The 14178-nt window shown below is 42.1% G+C and overlaps 1 protein-coding gene and 1 non-coding gene across 2 annotated transcripts in view; one reads left to right on the top strand and one right to left on the bottom strand.

Moving 5' to 3' along the window:
- Positions 1-12763, top strand: part of GPD1L (glycerol-3-phosphate dehydrogenase 1 like) — a 61530-nt gene extending 48767 nt beyond the window's left edge. Inside the window, exons 6-8 of the mRNA XM_029070693.2 lie at positions 4967-5200; positions 6221-6327; positions 10311-12763. Coding sequence (XP_028926526.1) covers positions 4967-5200; positions 6221-6327; positions 10311-10407 — 438 coding nt within the window. The 3' untranslated portion in view covers positions 10408-12763. The remainder of the gene's footprint in view (positions 1-4966; positions 5201-6220; positions 6328-10310) is intronic.
- LOC114813927 lies at positions 2133-2270 on the bottom strand. Its single transcript, XR_003761671.1, has one exon. It is a non-coding gene; the product is annotated as a small nucleolar RNA SNORA7 (small nucleolar RNA).
- Positions 12764-14178: the final 1415 nt, after the last annotated feature.

Here is a 14178-nt window from a genome sequence, read left to right on the forward strand (position 1 = left end):
CGGAATTCAATAACTGCAGACATTTCCTCACCTTCTGCTAGAAGCTCTGATGATTAAAGAGCTGTGCTTCTAGCAAAAAATGTGTTTTGAGCTTTTTGCTTGTAGGTGTTGGCAGTGGATGCCTTGTTTTACAGGTGTCATGAGGAAACTGAGGGAGCCTGTTTTATGCTCACTTTGACTTCCTTCTGTCTGACCGGTGAGGAAATAAAAAGGCAAGGTTTATTTTACTTGGGTCAACATTTTGAGCCTTGTAGTTCTCTCAAGTGGCAGTGTTCTTACCAGCCTCATGGAAACTTCTGCACTTGACACTTCCATGGTCTCTCTCCATCCATCCCTGATGAAAAAGTGTCAGAATATTCAGACTCTGAGCATGTGAAAGGTCTTCATTGAAATGAGTTTGGAAAGCCCCTCAAAAACTGGGTAGTGCTGATCCAGAATGACTCTAGTAAGTTTTAATAATAGTGATATTTATTAAGCACTTAAGCGTTCAACAAACAACATTATTATGATTATGTGCCAGGCATTGTACTAAGAACTGGGGTGGGTATGTGCAAATCAGGTTGAACACAGTCCCTGTCCTACATGGAGCGCACAGTCTTAATCCCCATTGTACAAATGAGGTAATCGAAGCATAGAGAAATGAAGCGACTTGCCCAAGGTCACTCAGTAGACAAGTGGCAGAGCCGGGATTAGAACCCAGGTCCTTCTGACTCTCAGGCCCTTGCTCTGTCTACTTGGCCATGCTGCTTCTGAAACTAATTAGTTTTTGTGCATTTGGTCCAGAGGATATTTCACTGAGCATTCATTACCTGAAGCTTCTGTGTTGATTTACTGCCTTTTTTGTCCTTCCCCATCCTTTCAAATGTGGTTAGCCAAGACCATAAATAAACCTTTGCCAGCCTCCTGAATGCAGCCAGTTCATGACTTTTCTATGGTAATGCATGGTCTACAGGAAAGGGGACTTCAGTTTCCCCACCAATAAAATGGGAATGAGGATATCAGCCCTCACAGGGATGTTGTGGACAAAGCGAAATGATTGAAGAGAGAATCCTTTAGTAAATGAATGTGGTAGAAATCCAAGGGTGTAATGCACAACAATTAGCTAGAAAGAGCATCTTCACAGGTTGGCAAAGGTTTGGAGGAAGGTCAGGGACCTTGACAGGAGACCTGGGAAGAGAGGACTAGGGAAGCTTGGAAGGCAAACAGCAGAGGGGCCAGGGAGGGACTTGGCCGCTTTGTCCCTTTTATTCAAATACCCTTATCCTGGAGCTCTCCTGGGCCCTTCTCGCACTGAATATTGATAACCAGAAGCTCCTGGCCCTCACAGATAACCACTCACCATCCTTGCTGCATTCATGTAATAGATAGGAGAACAAGGGCTGGTCTGGAAATTCAAAAAAAAGTATGTAACCGGTACCTGCAGTGACTTGTCAAAAGGCTAGTTGGAACAACTTCCCAGACCCGGCCTTCCATCTCCCTTTCCTTCCATGGTGCTATCTCTAAACTTGCTTTTTTCTAACCTAAAAGTGTATTTTGTCACTCTATTTGGGAGTAAGATGGAGTGAGGAACAGTGGACATAATTTTTGAGTTAGTTTGAGAAAGTCCCCACCTCCCCCGCAAAGACTCTTCTACCATTCATGAATGCCAGAAGCCATGGCAGGGCTGGAAAGAGGAAAATGCTTGTGACCTTCACCCTTTGTCTGTGGTGCAGGGCCACTCATCCACCAGCTGGCCCCATTGGCCCCATGCTTCCTGCCTGGCATATGCCTCCTCTGGGAATTTTTCTTTCCCAGCAAGAGATTGTACTAAGGTGCTTGAGGGATGACCCACCTTTACCTTCCTCTGACAAAGCTAAGCAGCCCAAGCCAGTCAATAGATTCCACTCCCTGTGCTCTTCCCTGACCTATCTTGTCTTATTCCATCGAGTCATTTCCGACCCATAGCGATGCCATGGACACATCTCTCCCAGAATGCCCCACCTCCATCTGCAATCGTTCTGGTAGGGGATCCATAGAGTTTTCTTGGTAAAAATACAGAAGTTGTTTATCGCTGCCACCTTCCATGCAGTCGAATTGAGTCTCCACCCTCGACTCTCTTCCATGCTGCTGATGCCCAGCACAGGTGAGTTTTGACTTGTAGCAGATTGCCTTTCACTTGCTAGCCACTGCCCAAGCTAAGAATGGAATGGGTATGCCTCTGCTTGACTCTCCCTCCTGTAGTCGAGACTGGTAGAGTACTGGAAACTCTCCAGGTGAGACCCTGAGAGGGGTCCCCCGCCTGGCAAGTTGCATGATTGCTGGATTTAAGTTCCATCTCCTGGATTTTTCCCCTCTGGAGAGGAAAGATGATCAGTGAGATGGTCAAGACTGGAGGAAAATCTATGAATTATAAATTCCTCAGTCAGGAACTGCCTTTTAGTTTTATTGTATTCCTCTAAGCAGTTGGTATAGTGCCCTTCACAAAGTAGGGGCTCAAAATACCAATAGTGGTGGTGATGAGGGGATCAACCTTTTTGGTTGTTTTTTTTTCATAGTATTTTAGCACTTACTGTGGGCTAGGTACTGTATTAAATGCTGGGGTAGATACAAGCTAATCAGGTTGGACACAATCCATGTCCCACATGAGGCTTACAGTATTAATTACAGATGAGGTAATTGAGGCACAGAAAAGGTAAGTGATTGGCCCAAGGTCACACAGCTGACAAGTGGCAAAGCCGGAATTAGAACCCAGGCCCTTCTGACTCTCAGGTCTGTGCCCTTTTCCTCCTTGTGGGCAGGGAAGGAATCTACCAACTCTATTGTATTTTACTCTTCCAAGCAATTAATATATTGTTCCCAGGCCTCTGCTCTATTCAGTAGGCCACACTCATTCCCTTCTGAGCACTCAATATCCACCCCACCCTCAAGCCTAATACATATCCATAATTTATTCATATTGTCTTTCTCCTCTAGACCAAAGACTCCTTGATGATGATGGTATCTTTTAAGTGCTTACTATTTGTCAGACACTGTTCTAAGCGCTGGAATAGATACAAGCTAATCAGGTTGGACACAGTTCCTGTCCCACAAAGGGCTCACGGTCTTAATCCCCATTTTACAGATGAGGTAACAGAGGTATAAAGAGGTGAAATGATTTGCCCAGAGTCACACAGCAGACAAGTGGTGAAGCTGGAATTAGAACCCAAGTCCTTCTGACTCTCAGATCTGTGCTGTTTTCCTCCTTGTGGGCAGGGAACATATCTACCAACTGTGTTGTATTGTACTCTCCCAAGCACTTAGTATAGTGTTCTGCACAGAGTAAGCACTCAGTAAAATACCACTGATCTATTGATTGCTGGGGATCTGAATAATCTTGTATCTACCCCAACGCTTAGAACAGTGCCTGACACATAGTAAGCACTTATAGAAATGCTAAGAAGCACAGGAGGACACTTTTCATATTCAAATGGGAATTCATTCATTGTCATATTTATTAAGCACTTACTGTGTGCAGAGCACTGTACTAAGTGCTTGGGAAAGTACAGTACAAGAATAAATGGTGACATTCCCTGCCCACAGTGAGCTCACAGTTATGGGGGTTGAGGAGGTAGACAGATTTCAATACAAGTAAATAAAATGACAAATATATACATAAGTGCCGTGATTCTGGGAGCTGGTGGGTGGGTTGTGGGGGGAAAAGAGCAAAGGGAGCAAGTCAGGGAGACTCAGAAAGGAGTGGGAGTTGAGGAAAAGTGGGGCTTAGTCTAGCAAGGCCTCTTGGAGGAGATGTGCCTTCAATAACGCTTTGAAGTAGGGGAAAGTCTGTCGGATTTGAGGAAGGAGGGTGTTCCAGGCCAGAGGTAGGATGTGGGCTTGGGTTCGGCGGTGAGGCAGGCGAGATCGGGGCATAGTGAGAAGGTTAGCACTAGAGGAGCAAAGGGTATGGGCTGGGTTGTTGGAGAGAAGCCAGGTGAAGTATGAGGGGGCTGGTGATGGTGATGGTGAGGAGTTTTTGTTTGATACAGAGGTGGATGAGCTACTACTGGAGGTTTTTGAAGAGGGAGGTGACATGTTCTGAACGTTTTTGTAGAAAGATGATCCAAGCAGCGGAGTGAAGAGGGGAGAGGCAGGAGGTTGGGAGATCAGCAAAGAGCCTGATGCAGTAATCCAGGTGGGATAGGATGAATGATTGTATTAACGTGGTAGCAGTTTGGATGGAGAGGAAAGGGCGGATTTTAGCAATGTTATGAAGGTGGTAATGTTGGTATTTGTTAAGCGCTTACTATGTGCAGAGCACTGTTCTAAGCGCTGGGGTAGACACAGGGGAATCAGGTTGTCCCACGTGGGGCTCACAGTCTTAATCCCCATTTTACAGATGAGGGAACTGAGGCACAGAGAAGTTAAGTGACTTGCCCACAGTCACACAGCTGTGTGGTACCGACAGGATTTGGTGACGAATTGAATATGTGGGTTGAGTGAGAGAAATGAGTCGGGGATATAACCAAGATTACGGGCTTGTGAGACAGGAAGGATGGTGGTGCCATATACAGTGATGGAAAAGTCAGGGAAAGTACATGGCTTGGGTGGGAAGATAAGAAGCTCTATTTTGGACATGTTTAGTTTGAGGTGACCGGGGGTTATCTAGGTAGCGATGTCTTGAAGGCAGGAGGAGATACAAGCCTGGAGAGAGGGAGGGAGAATGAATGAATAAAGTTTCCTGATTCTGCAGTCATGTGCTGTCCCTTTGTAGACCCTAAGAATTTGCCATCCTGCTTTAGGTTGATCTGGATATTGAAGTTAACCTCTACAAGGGCAAAAAAGGGGTCTTGGGAAGAGGTCTTGGAATACATTTGCTAGGTTTGGGAAGCATATATATTTCAGGAACAGAAATTTTCTCTTGGCCCCCTCCCTCGGTCTGCCCCTTGTGTAACTTACTTTTGACCCGAAGTAGAGATTGTATTGCTGAAGCTTCCCTTTCCCTTGTCAGAATATTGTGGCAGTGGGAGCAGGATTCTGTGATGGCCTTCGCTGTGGAGACAACACCAAAGCTGCCGTGATTCGCCTCGGACTCATGGAGATGATTGCCTTTGCCAAAATCTTCTGCAAAGGGCAGGTGTCCACAGCTACTTTTCTGGAAAGCTGCGGAGTGGCAGACTTGATCACCACGTGTTATGGAGGCCGCAATCGGAAGGTGGCTGAGGCATTTGCCAGAACAGGAAAGGTAATCAACCTGCCTGTCTACCATTCTCTCACTTTGAAAGCAAAATGGGTAGGCTCCCAATTTGGAAGAAATCACCAGAGTCTGGGTGGTAGTGGCCGTAGCTTCCTCTTGGAGCTATTGTATCTTCTCTCTTGCCTGACTTATGACCAAATGGCTTCAACCATTTCCCCCCCATCAGCCGGGTCAGGCATTTGGAGAAGGCAGGCTTAGTGAGGTCAGAAATTCAGATTCCCCCACCACCTCAGAAAAATCCCACCCAGCACTTAGTACAGCACCTGGTAAGTAAGCACTTAATAAATACCATAAAAAACCCTTTTATTGGGTTTTAAAAACCTCAAGTAACATTCCCCTTTGAATATGAAGTGTCCTCTTGTGCTCCTTAGCATTTCTATAAGTGCTTACTGTGTGCCAGGCATTGTTCTAAGCGCTGGGGTACATACAAGATAATCAGGTTGGACATAGTCCCTGTCCCACAAAGGACTCTCAATCCTAATCCAAAGAGCCCAGAAAATCATCACTTTTGCGTTGAGAGTAGTAGGGGGATGATGGATCATAATAATGATAATGACGGTATTTGTTAAGTGCTATGTGCCAAGCACTGTTCTAAGCACTGGAGTAGATACAAGGTAGTCTAGTTGTCCCATGTGGGGCTCACAGTCTTAATCCCTATTTTACAAATGAGGTAATTGAGGCACAGAGAAGTTAAGTGACTTGCCCAAAATCACACAGCTGATAAGTGGCAGACCCGGGATTAGAACCCATGGCCTCTCAGTCCCAAACCCATGCTCTTTCCACTAAACCAAGCCATTTCATCTACTATTACCTAATGAATTGGTCCCTGACAGGTGGGACTCCCACCTTAGGGCTTTGATCTGTCCTATTGAGGCCCTGCCCAGGCTAGGAATTCCAGTGAATGACCCACGATGCCTTTCACTTACTGATACTGTGAGCCTGTGATGCATGTTGGTAAAACCAGGAAGAGATTTTTCCTTTGTTTAATCTTTTTTTTTTTTTTTTAAGACAATTGAAGAGTTGGAGCAAGAAATGTTGAATGGTCAGAAACTCCAGGGGCCGCAAACTTCTGCTGAAGTATTCCGCATACTCAAACAGAAAGGGCTAGTGGAGCAGTAAGTACCTTTATACTTAGTAAGTTGTTTCTGATTCTTGAGAGAACTTGAGAAACAGGAAGGAGTGCACAACAATCCTTTTCATATCAGAAAAGATGCTGCTACACATTTGTGTGAGTGGGGCTGAAAAGAATTCTTTCTGCTTTGTGTGTGTATAGGTAGTATACTGTCTCTCCCCGGTCTCTTTCACATCTGCTTCAGAAGCATTATTACCCAGTGGATAGAACACAGGCCTGGGAGTCAGGAGGACCTGGGTTCAAATCCCTGCTCTGACACTTGTCTACCATGTGACCTTGGGCAAGTCACTTAACTTATCTGCGCCTGTTATCTGTAAAATGGGGTTTAAGACTGAGCCTCATGTGGGACAGGGACTGTGTCCTACTTTATTAGCTTATATTTACCCTTCACATATGCCATCATTATTATTGTCTGCTCTACTCCCTCACTATTACCTGGAATAGCTGTCTTGGCTGTCTTAGTGGTAACTGTCCCCCACCCCCACACTCACATCCATGGGAGCACTTAATGACCTCTTTAAGGAACACTGTTGATAGCCATTCCCTCTTTCTACAGTGAAACTTTTATCCTCAGCATGAACTTCTCTAAAAGAATGACCAAATTTAGGTCTTCACTATTAACCCATTCATTCCATACTGTGCTCTGTGGTGTAATTGTTACATTGGACTTGTAACAAGGTGATATATTCCTCTTCAGTGAAGCTGGAGGATGTTGTTGGAGGTTTCTATTTTTACCAGAATTGAATCCCTTTTCTCAGACCTCATTCATTCAGTTGTATTTATTGGGTGCTTACTGTGTGCAGATCACTGGGCTAAATATTTGGGAGAGTACAATATAGCAATAAACAGACACATTCTGTGCCCATAATGAGCTTACAGTCTGTCTTTTGTAAATGGATAAAACTACATTCAAGCATTGTGATTTAAAATATAATACAATGATAATGGTATTTAAGTGCATTATGTGTGCCAAGCACTGTACTAAGCACGGAAATAGAAAATAATCAAGTTGGACACAATCCCTGTTCCAGATGGGACTCAAAGTCAGTGAAGGAGGACAGGAAGTGAACCCCCATTCTACAGATGATGAAACTGAGGCACAGAAAAGTCAAGTGACTTACCCAAAGCCACACAACAGGCAAGTGGTGGAGCCGAAATTAGAATATGGGTCTTTTGACTCCAGTTCTATGCTTTTTCCAGTAGGTCTTGATGCTTCTCATACTTAATAGCAATAATAGTAATAGTGGTATTCGTCAATCACTTATGTGCCAGGCAATGTACTAAACGCTGGGATAGGTACAATAGAAGGGAACCGGACACATTTCCTTGCTCACATGGGGCTTACATTCTATGTGTGAGCAGGGTACACCAATTCAGTTGTATTCTACTCTCCCAAGTGATCAGTAAGGTGTCCTGCATACAGTAAGTACTCAGCAAATACCATTGATTGATATGCATATTCCCCAGGCTAAACCAGCAAAAATCCCATCTGCTAAAAGAAACTAGTCTTGTTTGGGAATTCAGAGTGTTTCCCAAGTCAAGGGCTCACTGGAAAATGGGTCATTCTTCCCCTGTAACCCGAGGGTTTCTCCAAGTAACAAATGTATTTCATTTAAAGTATACTTATACCATTTAGGTAGAAACAGGAAATTTGTTGTCAAGGGACTCTCTGTTTTGGCCCTAAGAGGTCCTGAGAATAATTTTTTTAAGGAAACAGATGGTGGAAGAACACTAATAAGCTTTAAAACAGATTTTTGTCATAGGACTTGGAGCTTAGGGACAGCTCCATTCTCATAGGCCTTTAGCCTATGCTGGTGACACAGATTTAACTCTTCTGCAGTTCCTTAGGGTCCAGATAATTTTATATATATATATATATATATATTTAAAAAGCTAAATGCTATCTCCATACTAAATGTGTCTTCTACTTAGGTAACAAAAAGTAATGTATGAGAAGCCCACATTCAGCTTTCTCCCACTTTAATTTTTATTGTATTCTTGGGATCACTGTACCTTTGAGAGCTGTTGCTATAGATGTGGGGTGTCAGTTACAGGTCTCAGATAGAAAGCTTTGTTTCTTAACCCTGGAAAGTACTCAGTGTGTGTGAGAATTGTAGTTGGGAGGATTGTGCTCCTTTGTGTAATGGAAAGATATTTAATAATATTCTGTATGTCTTCTGGCACAATTAAAGCTCCTCCAGAGAGCTTTGTGAATCCCTGCTGTTTCTGACTGTAATTTTAGGAAGGTTGAAATCCACCCAGAGTTGTGTTTAATAGCTGACTAGTGTCTGTAAAATTCAGATACCTAGAAAATCACCTCATAATCTGGAAGCAGCGTGGCTCAGTGGAAAGAGCATGGGCTTTGGAGTCAGGGCTCATGAGTTCGAATCCCAGCTCTGCCACTTGTCGGCTGTGTGACTGTGGGCAAGTCACTTAACTTCTCTGTGCCTCAGTTCCCTCATCTGTAAAATGGGGATTAAGACTGTGAGCCCCATGTGGGACAACCTGATTCCCCTCTGTCTACCCCAGCGCTTAGAACAGTGCTCGGCACATAGTAAGCGCTTAACAAATACCAACATTATTATTATTATGGTTATCACTCCTGTCTGGGGCCTCCAGCTGGTTGCAGGAAATATTTTTTTTTTAATGGCATTTGTAAGTGCTTACTATGTGCCAGGCACTGTACTAAGTGATGAGGTAGATACAAGCTAATCAGGTTTAATCCCCATTTTACAGCTAAAGAATTTAAGTGACTTGCCCAAGGTAACACAACAGAGAAGTGGCATCCCAGGCCCATGCTATTAACACTAGGCCACCACCCCTTCTTCAGTGGCATTTGATTTGTTTTCCTCTGGTTTGCAATTGGGCAGGCTCTCTTCAACTATCTCTGATTTCATTTCTACAAGAGGCACTGCTTGTAGGGGATTCTCTTTGTGCTAGACACTGTTGTCTTTATCTTCTTTCCATCAGCCGTGGATAACTTTGCTGTTCTAGTACGGAATGTTGAGAAGGGGTCCATGTTGTGACAGCTCTGTAACCTGTGTGTAATTTTTGTAGAATGTAACAACCCCTTGAGTCTTTAGTGTCCATCTCTGAAGAGTTCACATTACCAAACATTCCATCTGATTTGGTCCCAAAACATGCCTGTGCTGAGGCAGGGAGGGAGTCTTGTAGAACTCATCTCAGGAGGCCAACAGGAAAACCAAAGTCCAGAAGCAACATGCTGGAGGCTACTCAGCAGCCTTGGGGATACCTGGATCTTGAATCCGAGGTTTCCACCTGAGCACACCTCATTAGATTTGCTCGTTAACATTTACTTTGTTGTGCACATGGGGCAGCACTAAGTAAATACCATTGATTCTTTGAGAGTGATTCAGAAAAACTTTAATGATTAGCTCTATCCATGAACATTTAAAAAATATTTTTCTTTTCAGACTAGTTCTATGAAGATACTTAGGATGACAAAATACCTGAATTTGGCTCTACTTGAATTTTGTGCAGAGATCCCTGATCTATGGATATTTCTAAGTCAGGATTGGTCTGTGTGTGTATTTCCCTCTTCTTTCCCCTTTTTTTCCTTCTCGTTTTTTCTCCTGCTCCCCGTATTGCTAGTCTTAAATCCCCATGCAACAGCCCCTCCCCTGTTTAGGGGTTGCAAAAAACTATGCAAAAAGATGAGCATTTATGGGAGTAAAGAGAGTATATTTCTGAGTCACGATTGGTGTACACATAAGATGGCGATGTGCATATATCTTTCAGAGGCGTGTATATACATACACGAGACATGACCCATAAGTAGCCATTTATTGTGAAAGTTAGCAGGAATGCAAAATTCAGATATTTTCTCTTAAGTAACTCACAGAACTAGCCTGCAGGATCTTTGAGGTCACACAAGCAGGAAAAATTACCTTGTTTTAGTCAACACACAAAGTCTAACCTTTCCTTTTTTTCCTCCATTTTTCTTAGGTTTCCATTATTCACTGCTGTGTATCAAATATGTTATGCAGGAAGACCTGTCAGAGAGATGCTCTCCTGCCTCCAGAGTCACCCAGAGCACATATAAAGCTAATTACGCAATGTTCAAATGCAATTTTTGCTTTTCCAAGCAATCTTTGGGCTCAAATGAATATTATAGTAAACTTTTCAAGAAAGTGTTTGCTTAGGTGTTAGAGCAACATGAATGTGTATGGATTTTTTTTTTACAGGTTCTTATCATTCAAACTAAGTTTGATGTGTGTGTATAATTGAATTTGAGTCCAACTGCTAGAATGTAGTGTTTTTAAAACACCACTATGCAACAATTGCATCTATCTGTGGGGTGTGTGTGTCTATCTCTGTGGATATAAAACATTAAAATGCCTTTTTATTGGTCTTTTAAACTTTCCCCAAATTATCTTTTATAATATTGGGGTTATCTATAAGAATGTCTTTTTATGATCTAAGTCAAATAAATTAATCAGCATTAATGAAAAATGGTAGTAATAACTGGGGAAAGAAGAGCATTTTCATAAATTGTGGAATCACAGTTAGATCAAGATTTTTTTGTGTCTCCCCCCCACAACAAACACTTTTTATGTGGGTTTGCTCTATATCTTAAATGAAATATTTTAATAGGTTTTACCATCTACATACTTCCCTACCTCTATAATTTTCTGCATTATAAAGATCCCTTTCCTCTTTGATATCTGCCATGGTGCCCTTAAAGGACATCATCAGCAAGGACAGGCCGGAAGTGTGTCCCGAGCAAAAAAACCAGGGTTGGAGTTACGCATGCTGTATCAGTGCTTATAGCTCCATGCTGCTGCAGTTGTACTGGCTAATTTTAAACTTTAAGAGAGCACTGAAGAAAATCACATGCCCCAGAAAATGGCTTTTTAAGGATGCTAAAGGCATTTCAGAAGCTTCACCTTGTTATCTATCAGTTGTCTGTAAAATTCTTCTGGACTACCTGAATTCATACTTCTGTCTTGCCATACTTAGTGTGGTGCAACTTCTATTGGTCAGTCTGTCTGAAATACCACGCTGCTCATCTAAGCACTGGGGGAGGAAAAGCTGGTAAAAAGTGGAAAGGCTAAGAACTGCCTATTGGAGGCTCCATTGATTAAACGATGGCAGTGAAAAATTATGACAGGTGTTACTTTGTGTTCCTCCTTTCTTGTGGTAAAACCAGCCTGTGCAATTTTAATCGGAACATTGTTCTACCAACAATCAATCTCTTCCTATCTTCTATTTTGTGAAACTTGTGAAACTGTGAAATCACTACTGGTGTGCCTTAGAGGGGCACGATTGCAGTGAGGGAAGACCTAGATTTCAAATCTTGCTGTAATGTCAGGTAGATTCAGGGAGAATGGTGGCTTGTTTGGGTATGTGAGAACTGGCCAAGTTATCCCCAGTTCTGTTGACCGAAAGGATTCTGCACCAAATCTTTATGAAGCTTTAAGATAACACTCACCATCAACTCAAACCAAGCAAATGTCAACCTCAATCAAGTACATATTATTCAAAGCAAATATGTTTAAATTCTGCAACTAAAATGAGAATGAATACAGCTACTTGGTTGCATTGTGGCATTAGGCATTTATTTCTGTCCAGCCACGTTTTAAAGGAACATTGAATGTCACAGATTATTCAGGGCTGTTCTGATGAGTGTTCACTCTTGTTTTTTAATGGGTGCTGAAAAATGATGGTAGAAAAGATATTTCAAATGATTTTAACTGTATTCATACTTTTTATGGCATTTTAGTAGTAGAAACAAAGTCGTGCCATAGCACACCAAATGTTCTTTTGTTGAAATTATTTTTGTGCCACTATTATGTCTTTCACATACATGCTTGTCTGATTTTAGACATTGTTAAAGTTTTTACATGGGTACCAATGCCTTATTTTAAGGTACATGAAATGCTAAAAGCTAACAGTGGGGCTTAATAAGTAGGATACTTGAATGGGGGAGAATTGAATTTTGGGTTTTCTCTTTTCATAATAAGCACTCTGTCTCCATTTGTTGAAGTTTGATTTGTGGAATTTTTCTTTTATAAATGCCTTGGTTTCAACTATGGGACAAAAGTTGTGTACCCAAATCTTTTAACACGCCTTCAACCACGCACAATATGGGAAAGTGCAAATGTTTTATTTTGTGCTGTAATGATTCCAGGTATTTATTGTTCTGTCAGTCGTATGTGATCACTGGTGTGGCATTTGCTTTCCTTCATCTTTCTTACTAATTATAGCAACAGTGAGAGATACTTAAAACTAAATTTGTATTTAATCAGTCAACATAAGAACTATTAATGGAGCTATCCATTTTCTAATAATTCTTTAATATTGGTCGTTCATTTCTATATGCACTGTATTTGTTTACAAAATGAATGGGTGTCAGTTTAAAGGCTTGGTATAATAAACATTTTATCCTGGAATCCTCAGCTTAGAGAACTGTCATTCTTTAGCCCAGCTGTGTTTTTGATTTGGATAGGTTTTTTAAGGTATACCATGTGGGACAAAATTATGGGTTTAAAATTTCTGTGACTCGCAACAGTGGTGTCTATCTAAATCCGCTTCCTCTGGCCTAGTTTGCAGGACATGAAGCAAGTTCCCATGGTTAAATATTTAACCCACTGAATGATCAGCTTTGGACCCCATGTTCTTTTAAACCTCAAGACAGCCTGGGGTTGGAAGCAAATCTTTCAAGGAGTTAAATTCTAATTTCACCTCAAGGTGTTGAATGTCCTATTTGTCTCTCAGGACAGCTCTGAACCTGGAGTCCCAGATCATTCCTTCACCTCATAATCAGAGCTAAAATGTAGCTAGCCCAGAATTACTGTTTCTTTGCAGGGGGGAATCCTTCTTCCTAGGATCATGGTGATGGAGGGAAGGAGAGAGGGGAAAAGGAGGAAGGAGCTGGGTTCTTAGAGTTCACTTCCATCACAGGATGTCACTAAAGAACTTTATAGATTCATCATTGTCATAGTGACTTTTCCTTAGCCTTGCTTGAAAGGGTTATTCTGGTGCAAATCCAGGTGCTTTTTCTTCCCAAAGAAAGGTAACATATCATTTGTTACATTAGGCCTAATGTCTAATGGAAAAAGCACAGGCCTGGGAATCAGAGGAGCTGGATTTTAATCCTGACTCCTCCATGTATCTGCTGCATGACCTTGAGCAAGTCATTTAAGTTCTCTGGGCCTCGGTTCCCTCAGCTGCAAAATGGGGATTCAGTATCTATTCTCCCTCTTACTTAGACTGTGAGCCCCATGTGACATCTGGCAATCTTGTATCCACCCCAGTATTCAGTACAGTGCTTGACACACAGTAAATGCTTAACATATACCACAATTATTATTGTCACATTGCCCATGTAAACCATGGCTTTTCAGTTATGCCTGAAAAGAAACTAAAAATAAGTGTATTTCAGCTACTATACATGAGGATAATCCAAAACTTGGGCTTCCTGCCACCTTATGGGTAGCCACCAAATTAGTAAGGTGTCCATTCTAAACCCAGCAGATCAGACACTTCAATTCTGAGCCAAAAATGCTCTCCGCTGGGATTCATCGATCTTGAAGACATTGATTTACTAATTGTAAATGGCTACTGTATGCAGTTAAACGAAAGATGATAAAAACAAGTGTTTTTATGGGGGCTCTAGGATGGAATTGCACAAATGTGGATTTTTTTCAGTTGATAGGAAGTATCATTTTAAACGCTTCGTTTCCTGGGATGGAGAGTTCACTTGAATTCCAAGGCAAGATTCTTAGTAATAATTTTAAGGTGAGATACTTGTGGGAAGGCAGAGCACTGAATAAGTCACAATTTCCCATCTTGCTCCGCATGATGTAGAACT

The sequence above is a fragment of the Ornithorhynchus anatinus genome, chromosome 8, assembly GCF_004115215.2.
Source record: "Ornithorhynchus anatinus isolate Pmale09 chromosome 8, mOrnAna1.pri.v4, whole genome shotgun sequence".
In the NCBI taxonomy this organism is placed as follows: Eukaryota; Metazoa; Chordata; class Mammalia; order Monotremata; family Ornithorhynchidae; genus Ornithorhynchus; species Ornithorhynchus anatinus.